A 13,213-nucleotide genomic window follows, 5' to 3' on the forward strand; every position below is an offset into this window, starting at 1 on the left:
GCCATGTGCTCCCGCCATGCTGTGCAGTGCCGCAGCAGGCCCCAAACAACAGAGCAAGCAACCTCAGACTGAAACCTCTGAAATCCTGAGCCTTGGCTCATAATTCACCTTGGCTCCTGAACATTGCTTATCCTAGAGGAGCAGCTTTGTCACATCTGACACTCCCACACTGGACACGGAAGACAGGGACAGAGCCTCGGGCTTCAGTGTCTCCCCAGGGGAGGCCAGGCCAGGCCCAGACCCACAGTGGAGACCATCAGAGAAGGAAGAAGTGGACACGAACATCATCTACAGCGCTCTCCAGTTGCCGGAGCACAGATGGCTCAGGCATACCCAGGAATGGCTGACAGTGGTGATCTAGGCCCCTCCACGCAGCCCAGCTCTACCTGAAGTTATGCCTGAAGACTCTGAAATACAAAAAGGAGCCCAGGGACCAGGAGTAAGCAAGCAAGATAACCACATCGCTGCACAGGATAGTCCCAGAGAGCCTCTCAGGGGAGGAAGGATTTTAAAGACAAGGCAGAACTACAGCCCACGGGATGATGGGAAAAGCCAAATGCCAAGGCCCTGAGGCAGGAATGAAAGCCAGAGAGAGGCGTAGTGTGAGGATCGGGGCTGTAACAGCACTGGTGGGAAAGGCAGGCGGGGACCAGATCACACCCAGCTGCCTCTGCATCCGCAGAGAAAAAGAATCTCCATTCCGTTTCCAGGCGGCAGGGTTGAACAGTGACACGACCAGGCTTACTGTTAAGGGGGGACGGACCGACAACCGTGTGGCAGGATTCTGGTCCAGCTTAGGACACCTCATGTGGGCTTAGGGAGCAGAGTCCCAGATGGCAGCTCCCACTGCAGCCGCTGCCCCAGTCCACTTTGGAGCCTGGGAGTGGCAGGTCCCCCACTCCGGGGGTGGAGGGAGGAGGGCAGTTCCCATGGGATTCTGTCAGGGTCAGAATCCAGGCCCAGGGAGGCCCTGATGTAAAGGTCCAATCACACTGCTTGCTGTGAACCAGTCCCTGACCGCCGAGATCTGTGTTGCCAGGGCTTAGGGCAGGGCAAGGACCTGAAAACCGAGGCTCCCCTCTGGACGGGTGAGGCTGAGCTATCACTCCTCTGTTCATCCTTTCCCTGGGCTCCCGGGATATAGATGAGATACTTCCTCTTTCCTCAGCCTCCCTTTGTCTGCCCCACTCTAAGCACAGGGGCTCAGATGAGAGGCAGTCTGGGGAGGACCCAGTGTGCATGAAAATAGTAAGCACAACATCCTGGCAGGTGAGACACAGGCGTACACGGTGCACACCAACAGATGTGTCTGAGCGCAGCCAGCCTCCCACAGAAAGGGCAGACGTACTTCTTGCCTCAGAAAAAACCAAATGCCCTGGAATTGTAAAGCCCAGGACCACCGCTTGTGGCAACCTGCATTTGCAGCCAGCGAGCCCACCCTGCTGCTGCCGGGATCTAATTAAAAAAGAAGGCGGCAGTGGAAATCCAGGCTTCTCTCTCTAGCACCTAACATATCTGCTCAGTCTCAGAGTGCTGCAGAAGGCCTGTGGGAACCTGCCAGCCCACAGGGGTGAGGCATGTGAGAGGCAGGGGTGACAAGGAGAAACTGAGGGTCTCCAGCCTGGCTCTGCCATCTCATCCTGGGCCTTCAGATGATCCCCGCTCACCCCCCACCCTGAGCCAGGAGCTCGGGAGTCAGATCTTGGATTCCCAGCTGCACCACAGGGCAGGGAGGAGGTGCCACCAAGGGGACATGGCATCAGCATTGCTCAGAGGAGACAGTCCTCGAATCCCCTGAGGTCAGGCAGCAGACAGGCCCCGCCCTCAGTCACTGCCAAACTCATTTTCTTTTCCCCATGAGGTGTATGCTGTCATGGAGGAAACTTAAGAATCCACTGACCCACCTCTGCTCAACTTCCACCCACACGCTATGGAAAGGCTGCCCCCCCTACCCCGCTGACCGCCATTGCCAGGTTGAGGCTCCCCTTCTCATCCCTGGTCAGGCTTGGAGGGCCAGGGATGGGGTTGCCTAATCTTTGGGAAGCCCTTTCACCCCCTCACCCTTGAAGAAAGCCATGCCTCCTATCCTACCCCACCCCACCCTGGGACTCCAGAAGGCCAGTGCTTCCTGTCCTCAGGCCCCTAGAATCCAGTTATAGCTACTGCCTGGGGGTTGCACACCCAGAAACTGCCCACAAGTATTCTACACCAGACTAGCTGATCATCAGGGCATGGTGGCACACGCCTGTAATTCCAGCTCCTCAGAAGACAGAGGCAGGAAGACGACCACTTCCAGGACATCCTGGGTAAAGGGACCAGACACAGCTCAACAAGAAAGTACAAACCGAACAGCAGTGGCTCAACCTGTAATCTTAGCTACTCAGGAGGCTGGGATCTGAGGGTCACGGTTTGAAGCCATCTGGGAAGGAAAGTCTTTGAAACTCTTACCTCCAATGAAAAAGCTGCAAGTGAGCTGTGGCTCAAGTGGTAGAAAGCTAGTCTGGAGTGAACAAGCCAAGGGGCAGTACCAAACCCTGGTACCAGCACGCACGCACGCACGCACGCACTGAAGGGCTGCAGAGAGCAGGCAGCAGGGCACAGTGCTCAGAGCCCCTGGTGGGATGGAAAGGAATGAGGGGAAGTGACCCCTCGCCTCCCCCAATGGGCAAATTCAAGATGGCACAAGTATCAAAATAACCACTACCATGCGGGACTACAGCACAGAGCTTCATAAAGAATCTCAGTTAATAGCGATCGGAAGAGACGGGAGGAGGTAGAGCAGGGACAGGACTAACAATGATGACAACTGGTTGGCGCAGAGCACAGTGGGCCAGCACCAGGGGCCAGCAGTGGGAGCTAACGCCTGGGCTGTGATGAGAGGCAGAAACACTCGCGGGACACCAAGAATCACCAACAGGCAACCCAGCACGGGAAGCGGATGCAGGGTTTTGGCAACAGGAAGACCTGGCAGACCCCACCTCACCACACGAGCAAGGGTGGAAGGGTCACAGGAGAGCTCGGCTTCCCCACATGGCACATGGGGCCATGTAGGAAGGAGACAAGGACACTTGTAAGTTTCGGGCCATCTATAACACTCTGGTGTTGGACCTCCCAAAAAACAAACGAACAGAAAAGCTCATCATCAACTCCGCTGGTTGAGCATATCTGTAATCCCAGCACCAGGGAGGCTGAGATAGGAGGACTGAGAGCCTGAGGCCAGTGTGGGATACATAGTGAAAACCCAGCCCAGAAAGAAGTCAGTATCATGATTTCTTTTTCTTTTTTTCTTTTGAACAGGAGGGATTATTCCAGAAGGAAAGGAAACTAAAGGGATCTGAAAGCAGGGCAGGCCCGGACTGGGGCCTGGGTGGAGTTGATACCTAAGAATCCTCTCTGGGGATATGGGTGGCCTGGTGTAGCTCATGGTGGGATCAGTTACAGAAAAAAAAAAAAGACAAAGTTAGTTTTTAAAAATTCATAAATGAAGCAGAATGCTGGAGGGCAGAACCCTGGTCAAACTCAGGGCTCAACACAGAGCTCCTAAGAGAGCCTGCCTTTTGGGAGGCCAAGAACACCTTGCATGCAAGCTACCTGGAAGGGTGATGAGGGGTACATCTCCTCCCACAGCACCCCATCTCTGCAGCCTGCAACGATCCAGCTGTAGATGCCTGCACTACTGCTCCAGGTGAGTGAGCCCGTTTCAAGTTGTGCTGACACAGCCCGGGCGTCCATCCTACAATATTTATATGCCTCCAGGTGACGCGGGCTGTGCTCCGATTCCATAAATTCCCAGGGTGTCGTTAGTGAGAAGACGCCAAGGCCCCCGGAGGACCATAGGGCGTGGGGAGCGACCCAGAAAAGGGCAGGAGGCTGCGGGGCAGGGGGAGGGGAGTGCACACCTACTGGGTGCAGAGTGGGCATCTGGCACAAACACAGTACTTGCCGATGGGCATTCTGAAAGGAGAAGGAGCCCAGGGGGCCAGGCCAGGCCAGAGTGGGGCCAGGCCTCTCCTCCAGACTCCAGCTCACCAGCTCTGTCCAGGGCTGCATTCAGTCAAGGCTGAGCACCGAGTGGCTCCTGGCAACTGTACCGTGAGCTTCCTGGTCACCATCAGTGCTGCTCTGCGCGGGGCGCTGGTGGTTCAGTCCTAGCTACTCAGGATGGCAGTTCAAAGCCAGCCTGAGCAGAGGGGTCTGTGAGACTCATCTCCATTTAACTATTCAAAAGCTGGCAGTGGAAGTGCAGCTCAAGTGGTAGAGCACCCGCCTGGCGGGAGAAAAGCAAAGGGATAGCACCTCTGTGGTGAGTTCAAGCCCTAGTACTGGAGCGCACATGTGAATATACACACACACAACACTGCTGAGAAGCCTATACTGGAGCTGGTCCAACAAGTGCCAGCTGGCCTGCATCTCACCATCACCCTGATCCCCCAGGGTTACCTAGGAGACGGCCGCCACCTTCCTCCCCATCCAACACACGGGGCCAGGAAAGCCTGAAGGAAGAGGTGTGAGGTCCCCCAGTCCCTGAGACCCACCGGGTCCCAGCCCCACTTGGAGTGGCTGCCGTGCTGTGCAGAAGAAGCAGCTAAGAAAAGCAATCAGCACAAACCCCCTTCCCAGGCTTTATCCACCACATTCTTATCAACACTTCACAGCCCAGGACATAGACTGAAATGCTAAACACAATCCGGATAAGCCCGGGAAACAGGCTTGTCTCAGCCCACCCAGGCCTGCCCAGGTCATAGCAGGGGACTGCTAGGACCCCGGGAACTCCTCAGTCCTGGGCAAACCAAACAGCTGTTCACTGGAATGGGATGCCAGCTTACGCCTTTTACCTCAGAGCCTGGGCCAGCATCCTGTGGCCCCAGGGAATGTTCTGGAAGAGGCCCAGGATGCAGAACCTCAGTGCACAGACACCTCCTTGAGGGACATAGAGTGGGGCATACCTCCACCAACCACCAGTGGGCAGGGCACATGGCTCAGTACCCCTCACTCACCAGCAAAGTGGGAGCCATGTTTCTCCAGTCTGAAAGATCCTCCCAACACACACACACACACACACACACACACACACACACACACACACACACCCCTCAACGTCATGTGAGCCCAGAAGGGGAAGACAGACAAATAGCCCCCACCAATCCCAGCTTTCCTTCAACCGTCCATTCTGGCAAAGACTGCTAAGTCTGGTGTCTTGGGTGCATTTTTTTTTTTAGAAACATAGCAAAGAGTTTCTTGTGAACATCTCTAGTCTGTGAATTATCTCACACAAAAGTTTAACAGCTCCTGCCAGGTTTGCTCATTAAGCAGACACAGGTGATAGAGCTGACCCTCTCCTGTCACCCCCAGGACGGCTCAGAGCCAGGTGCAAGCCAGCCACCGTGCCGAGGCTGGGTCACTGCACTCGGGGCTCAGAACCAAACAAATCCACAGGCTCCAGGCTCTCCGGGATGAGGTGTGGGCCACCCATCTGCTCCCCTAAAGAGTCGATTTAATTTCCGCTCCTTTTCTGCAATTACCAAAGCCAGCCTAGCGTTTCCTCTCCATCATCGACTCCTGCCTGAGGAGGGAGGGCTGGGCCGGGGCCCTGTGGGGCTGCCCAGCACCCCTGAGTAGGAGAGAATTGGTGGGGAGACTGAAGAACACACGTGCGTGGGGGAGGGACGGGTGGGAGCCGTTTCTCAGGGTGCCTTTGACCTCCACATAGCAGAGAGAAAAAAGAAAATGAGCTCCCACTGGAGCCCTGCATACAGTTGCAGCTTAATAAGCAAAGCTCTCATTTCCCATTCCCTGGTCACTGTGGCCCGTGCCCACCCCTCCCTACCCCCTCCATCAGGACGACCAAGCCAGGAGCCAGCACCAGTCAGGGGGCGTGGAGAGAGAAGAGAGGAGGGGCTGTGGTTTCCAGGCTCCCCCAGATCCATGGGGCCCATCCACTCCTAGCTACAGGCCCTGTGCGCCAGGCATCAGCTCCCACTCCCCAAGGGGGCTTCCCCAAGCCTGGTCACCTGCTGCAGCTGGGCTCCTCCCCCGGCTGGTGGCAGGTGTCTGTCTGCCCCACAGTTGGCCCATGTGCACCCAGAGATCAACTAGCCCCTTGTCCTGATCACCTCCTTTGGCACTCTGGGGCCATGCCAGCTACTGACCAGGCCTCCGATTGCACCAAGCCGTCCTTCACTGGGAGTCAGGAGCCCTGTCTTTGCCTCTGCTCAGTCTCCAGCACAGCCTTGTGCCCAGGAAAACACCATAAGCAAGTGACCCAGGTAAGAGCTGGGCCCCACCAAGGTTGGATGGCACAGGCCACAAGCCCACAGGATGCACTGGGGCACATGGCACCCCACAGGTAGAAGGGGGTGATGCTGTGGCTTCATGCCCCACCCCACCCCCCGCAATCCTGTGAGCAAGATGAGATGGCACAGGTGCCCACCTGTGCAACTTCCTACCCTGCACAACCCACAAGCTGCCTGCATTCGATGGCCTTTTTGCCTAGGGTGAGTTCCAATGTGACCCCCCCCCCACACACACACACCAAACTACTGAACAGAGCTGCCTCCAGGGAATGGCATAACCCGACCCCTGCTTGTCCTATGGCCTGAATGTGGGGTGCTTCCACCCAGCGCTGGAGGACTTGGTAAATCTTTCCAGACTCTCATCAATTTGCATACCATTACCCAAGAAGCCTTGCACGCACCCAGCTTTTGCTTTTGCAAATTCCCACCCGTTTCCGTGTCATAAATAAGAAGGGAGACAGAAAACTAATACAGCCCAGAGATGCATTATTCATGGCGAGTCACAGGGCCCAGATGGATTTACGGCAGCTAATACATGCAAACTAAGATTGGGCGCTAAACGTGAAAATTAAGGGTGGGTAAGCTGGGCATACGTGGAGGTGTGCAGCGGGGAAGTGTGGGGGGAGGGGGACTGGGAGTGACCAGGAAGGCAGAGAAGTTTCTTTGCTGCTGTGCTGAGTGACAACACATGTGAGTGCTGGACTGCAGGTCCAGCGGGGACTGAGCACAGGCCCTGGGAGCCCCTCTGCCTCCGTAAAGCTGGTGGAAGTCAAGCTCTGGGCCAGCACATCTGCAGGGCCCTGCCCATGGAGAACAAGCCACTGTGGCCTCTGCAGGGCAATGAGAGCCAAATTAGGCCTAGCCCTCCCCACCCCTGCCCTGCCCTGCCAGGCAGAGCCTCCATAATTAGTCCCCTAGTGTCAAGGCCCACGGGAGCTCCAGTGCAGTCACAGAGCTCACAGAGTAGTCAGGCGATCCAGACAGGTGGCTCCTGGGCTGGGCAGTGCAGAAGGCCTGCCTCAATCTTGCCCCCCCCATGCCCAGCCTCATCTGTAGGAGCCCAGCCTTACTCCAAGCCCTCCTGCCCTGAGCTCCAGAGAGTTCCAGGCAGGGCCAGGAGCAGGGATGGCAGGGCTGAGCTCTGCAGCCCCCAGGTGGGCTCCAGCTGTACTAGGCATGGCCCCGGGGACAAGGCTGTCATGGTCCCGTCATGGGACCCCAGCTCCCGAGTGGCATAGCTGTCCCCTCCATTGCCATCCCGGGATCTCACACATCCGGGTCACGTGTGGAGCATGCGTGTCCTAGAGCAGAGGCAGCCAGTGCAGAGGCAAGATCCGATTCCCGATCCCGCCCCCCCCATACACACACACACCTCCATTTCTCCCACCACACCCCACCTCCTTCTGGGACACTTCAGCCAGCCTGGGCAGGCCAGGCCTCTCCCAGCCTAGACTGTCAATTTTCTATCCTGAAGGACAAGAACAACCTGGGCCAGTCCCACAGAGACAGAACTACAGGGAGCTGGAGCCACACAAGCACCATACAAGCACCACCTGCACCGGCCATGCAGCCTGGCTACAGGGGAGAATGAGGCAGAAGTGGGGAAAACTGCCGTCTGGGAAATGTCTTGCATGGCTGTGAAGCCTGGGGACGTTTTAAGCCAGGTGCTACGGACCAGGAGGTCCTCCTTGGGCAGGTGGCAGCAGAGCTGTGACCTGAGATTTCAGGCTGAGCCAGTGAGGGAGGGATAGACAAAGGCCTGGCGGGGGAGATGCGGGGCATATCCCCAGGTCAGCAGCAGAGCCAGCAGAATGTGGACTAGGAGATAGGACTGGCCCCAGTCCACTGTCCATCTGAACACTGAGTCTGGCTGGTCACTCGGCAGCATTGCAGGGACAGGATGGGCGTCAATAGCCCCAGCTCTGGCCCCAGCCTCCTCTCTGCCCCAGGCCACTGATGTCAGGAAAGGCCCTTCCCAGCCCTGCGCCATTGGAGCTCAGTGGAGCCTGAGGCCCACACTGCCGGCCTGTCCTCCATAGGGGTGTGTGTGTGTGTGTGTGTGTGTGTGTGTGTGTGTGTGTGTGTGTGTGTGTGTGTGTGTGTGTGTGTGTGTGTGTGTGTGTGTGTGTGTGTGTGTGTGTGTGTGTGTGTGTGTGTGTGTGTGTGTGTGTGTGTGTGTGTGTGTGTGTGTGTGTGTGTGTGTGTGTGTGTGTGTGTGTGTATTAAGATGTAACCATCATCCCGCAGCCGGCTTCCCCTCCAGCGATCACAGGAAATGAACTCCATTTTGAAGGTGGCCATCTTGATAAGGAGGCTCAAGGATGCCATGTTGACACAGGCCCAGCAAGCTATGTTATTAACAGGACCAGCTCTGTCCTCCTTGGGGATCAAGGAGTCAAACAAGCTGTTGGTAGGTAAGTGTCAAAGTATGCGTGCGTGTGTGTGTGTGTGTGTGTGTGTGTGTGTGTGTGTGTGTGTGTGTGTGTGTGTGTATGCGCGCGCGCATGTGCACAAGTTCGGCAAGATACAGCATGACAGGGGCAAGGCAAAGCTGGGCAAGGTACATGGGGCAGGGCCAGACAGGCCCAGAGGGACAGTCCCCAGTTCAGGACCCCTTCCTCCCCCCACCCCAAGAAGCTGTCCCTGGCCTGGACTTGAGGATGGTGCTTTCTCCTGCCCAGTCTCCTCACCCAGCTGAAGCACACAGTCCTAATCTCTCTGCACATGGACTAGAGGCTCCCCAAAGAACAGGGGCCATGACACACATTCACCTGCTCCCTAAGTGCCTTATTGGGGGGGTCATGGCTGAGCACCTGCTCCTGCCATCCAAGCCAGACATCAGGGAGACAAATGCGAACCTGGGGTGATTCCTGGCCCAGAAGACTCATGGGAAACCTCAGGTTGGGGTTTCCTGAGGAAAAACCCCAGATGAATAGGTGATGGAACCCCCTGAGTGCCAAGCCCAGGCCAGTGCAGGCAAGGACGGCAGCCGGCTCCCCAGCCTCTGGGCTGGGACAGCAGGTCTCCCCTACTGTCAGGATCAGGCCCTGGGTCTGGGCCCGCCAGCTTTGGGCCCACACTGCTGGCTCTCAAGTCTGTGTGTTATGACTGTCAGCTCTTCTGAGCCTCAGGCTGCAAGAGGAACTCGGCCTTCATAAGAATGTGAGTTCATTTATCTGACACAGCACACGCTTAAACTCTCGCACCTCTGAGCGCCCTGGCCAGAGGCTCCCTGGTGGCCGTTTCCCTGGCAGTATGCCAGGCCCTGAGACCCACCCCCTAGTGTCAGATTCTCCCTCTGTCAAGCAAGGATTCTGACCCTTGCTTGGCTGTCCAGTATCAGCTTAAAGCTGTCTAGGAGATGACACTGGAGACCACCCCCCAAAAGCAGCCCACTACCTGCCTAGAAGCCACCCGAGCCCTGGGACTGGGCCCTCAACAGAGCAAGAGACCCAGGTTGTGCCACACAACAGGGCGGTGGGGGAGGGGGACAGGTGCCCCACTGTGGCACTTAGAGCCCCACCCCCAAGATGGCTGAGCCCACGCACAAGCCCCGGGTCTAGTCCCCACATGGGAACCACTCCAGCCAGGCCCACGGGCCCCTTCCTCAGGTGGCCCCTCCCTCAGGTGGCCCCTGCCTGAGGTTGCTGGGTAGGTGTCCCCTGGCCACAGGGCAAGAGTGTACCTGAGTCTGCAGGGTGGCACAGTCCAGGACGGTGACCCTCTGTCCACAGCTGGCCCACACCGCGTCCTCCAGGCTGAGCAGCGTGCGGATGGGGCCCGGCCCTATGGTCAGACACGTCGGGGGACTCTCCAGGTCCCACGGGACTCCTCCTGCGGGAGAGGAAGACACCGTCACCAGCAGCCCTTCCCTCTCCAGGCTGCCAGTCCTCATTCCAGCTGGTGGGGGGGCTTTCCCATGACTTCTGCAGCCAGCCATTTACAGTCCACAGCCAGGGGACCCACAGACCCTTCTCTCCCCACTCCTACTCCCTGCCAGGCCTCACTTCTCTTCCCTCCCTGCCTCCCACCTACTCCAAGTCCAACTAGGTGCTCGGTGCTAAGTGATAGACACTGGGTGCTAGGTACTAGGTACAGTAGACAAAGGCCTGCTCTCCAGGAGACTCTGTGGGACAGAGACAGCTCCAGCTGGGCCAGTTGCTACCCAGTGCGTCACATGTACCCTCAGCTGGTGAGGTGAGGTGCAGCTGTCTGCAGAGCTGGAAGGCAATGGGGTTATGAGGAACAGGGGGTGGGGGTTGCTTTACCCTTCTTCTCCCTTTCCCTGGAACCTTCCAGCGATCCTCGTGCCCTGCGAACACACTGGGTAAGTGGGACACCCTCAGATCCCCAGTCCAGTCCTTCAGGCCCCAACCCTGAGAATATGTGGGGCAGGCTGAGGACGAGTCACCTATGGACGTGATCCTTCACCCTGGCTACGACCACGGCAGTCCAGCTCCTGACTGCACCCCATGACCACCCCTGCTCGCTGACTCCCCGTGCTTTGTGTAGAAGCAGATCCTGGCTCCCCAGAAACCCACAGCTGAGAAGGGATGGCAGCCACCAAGCATTAGAACTCAGCTCTGACTCTAGTTGAGTTTCCTCCTCCACCTCCTGCTTCTCCTTCTCTTTCTTCTTCTCCTCTCCCTTCTACCAGCAACGTGGCTAGAACCCAAGTTATAGGGGAGTGGAGGTGAGTGACCCCAAGGTTCCTGCCCTCACCAGGACCTCACAGCAGAGGTGGAAACACGGGGCTTTGAGCGCCCCCCAGTGGCTGAGTGTGTGCACTGGTTATGGCCAGAAGCTGGAGCCTCTGCGGCTGTGACCAGGGTGGGAAATAGCTTCTAGGCATGCTGGGACAATGCCCAGGAACTGGGAAGTGGGGAACCCCACTGGGACCCCTACAACATGCCACCCTGGGTAGGGCCACAGCCCTGGGGTGGGTCATACGTATGCTGACTACCCTGCCCCCCGTGTGCTGTCCCCAGAAATTGTCTGTGCTGTCCCAACTCCAGGACTCAAGGAGAAACCGGTCACACTTTGTGAATTTGTGTCAGAAAGGATGCTGGACAGGAGGCCCCATCACGGCCTGCGGTGTCACCTTGGACAAGAGGCTGAGCCGCTAAGACTTGACTTGCCAGAAGTACCACAGGGGCTGGGCCTGTGTTCTCCAGGGCCTCACCACCAGACCAAGACTAAACAGACCCTACACCCCATAGGAGACCCAGCGGTGCCTGTGCTAGCTCAGAGGTGGGGATCCCTCGAAGGGACAGGGGTCCAAGTGACTGCGTTTAAACACTGGCGAATACAGGGCAGGAGCCATGGCCCCCTGGCTTGGCCACACTCTGCTCAGTGCCCAGTACCTCACAGGCCGCACACACCTGAATGATGACTGGAAGAATGAATGAATGACCACAGCTAAGCAGAGGCCTCATCGGCTGCTCTGCGGTTCTGCTCCTGGGCTGTCAGCTAAGCAGAGGCCTCATCGGCTGCTCTGCGGTTCTGCTCCTGGGCTGTCAGCTAAGCAGAGGCCTCATCGGCTGCTCTGCGGTTCTGCTCCTGGGCTGTCAGGTAGAGGAGGCCCTCCGTCTCCCAGTTATCTGTGGTCTGCGTTCCCTGGGGATCTCCGAGATGAAGCTAAGTGCCTCGTATGGTGTCTGGCTGTCCTGTTTCATGGGTGCCCTCCCTCCCTCAGCTCGGTGCCAGGAGGCCACTTCCATCGGGTCTCGGTCTCGGCTGTACCCGGGCAAGGCTGTAAACCTGTCATCACACTCATCTGCAAACGCCTCATCCAGCACTATACCAGCTCCCTGGGGCAGCAGGTGCCAATGCCCGGCACTTGTGACCAGCTGGGGGCACCCAAGGTGCACTCTGGGCAGTCAGAGGCTGGGCAGGGGCCAGGTGGAACGTGGCATCTGCTGCTGGGATGTATGGAGCCATCAGTTGGGCCCAGAGGTCTAGCCCCAGCCAATGCGCAGGTCAAAAGAATGGGACAGATCCTCAGAGACCCACGTCCTGCCCGGCCACCTCTGAAGGACACTACTGGTTAGGATGGGGTGCCAGGAAAGGCAAGACCTCTCTCCAAGGCCCCAGGCTATGGCACCCATGCTCACCTAGCCACCAGCCAGAGAGGAAGAGCACCCAGCCATCTGCAAAGCTCTTCCCTGCTCACAGCACAGAGACAAACCCATGACCAGCCATCTGTCCCCAGACTCTGGCTAGGGCCACCTTCCCCCAGCACCCACCTGACACCACAGCCCCCTCTCTAGTTCACTCCGCCCACAGCACCACTCCCCCAGCTCAGTGCTCACCTGATGTCTTTTTCATTTCAGGCCTCGGCTATGACCCCAGCTACCCTGCAGTCAGGCTCTCATGGAGGGACTGGGGCCTGATCTATCCCCACCTTATACACTGCCTCGACTGACTATGGAAGTGAAGAAGAAAGGAAGGCCAGTGGGGCCGTGAGCAGATTACTCCATAGTCTCTTTGCAGCTGGAAAATAAGATCTGGGAGTCCAAAGATCCCTGGCATCTCTCTGTTCTGACAAACTGCCAGACTCTAGTTCCAGGCTGGAAGCCGGTCATCAGACTCAACCCTACCCACCATGGAGGGAACTGTGTCCCCCCAATCTGTGATGTGGATGCCCTAGCCCCCAGGAACACGGCCGGCCTGAAAGGGGGGAGGCAGGCCACTGACATTTCCATCTTCGACGCCACCTCCATGGTGGTGGAAAGACACAGCTAGCGAAGCCACGGCCCTCCCCACCAGAGCCCTCCCCACCCAGGGCCCAAACCAAGGAGCCAAGAGGCAAAGGGCCAAAGGTGACCAGAGCACACTGGAGTCAGGGGCCAACAGGGGAAGTTGAGGCTCACAAGCGGTGGGTGCCGGAGGGAGGGTGGCCCCCTTAGAGCCCCTTCTGA

General features: G+C 57.7%; 1 protein-coding gene across 4 annotated transcripts in view; it reads right to left on the minus strand.

Annotated features, from left to right (window-relative positions):
* The window catches only part of Arhgef10l (Rho guanine nucleotide exchange factor 10 like), a 103,381-nt gene that overhangs the window by 10,640 nt on the left and 79,528 nt on the right, over positions 1 to 13,213 (minus strand). For all 4 annotated transcript variants that reach the window (XM_090335716.1, XM_090335715.1, XM_090335718.1 and 1 more), the window contains one exon: positions 9,979 to 10,127. In XM_090335716.1, coding sequence (XP_090191842.1) covers positions 9,979 to 10,127 — 149 coding nt within the window. The remainder of the gene's footprint in view (positions 1 to 9,978; positions 10,128 to 13,213) is intronic.

The sequence above is a fragment of the Megascapheus bottae genome, chromosome 6, assembly GCF_031878675.1.
Source record: "Megascapheus bottae isolate mThoBot1 chromosome 6, mThoBot2.hap1, whole genome shotgun sequence".
In the NCBI taxonomy this organism is placed as follows: Eukaryota; Metazoa; Chordata; class Mammalia; order Rodentia; family Geomyidae; genus Megascapheus; species Megascapheus bottae.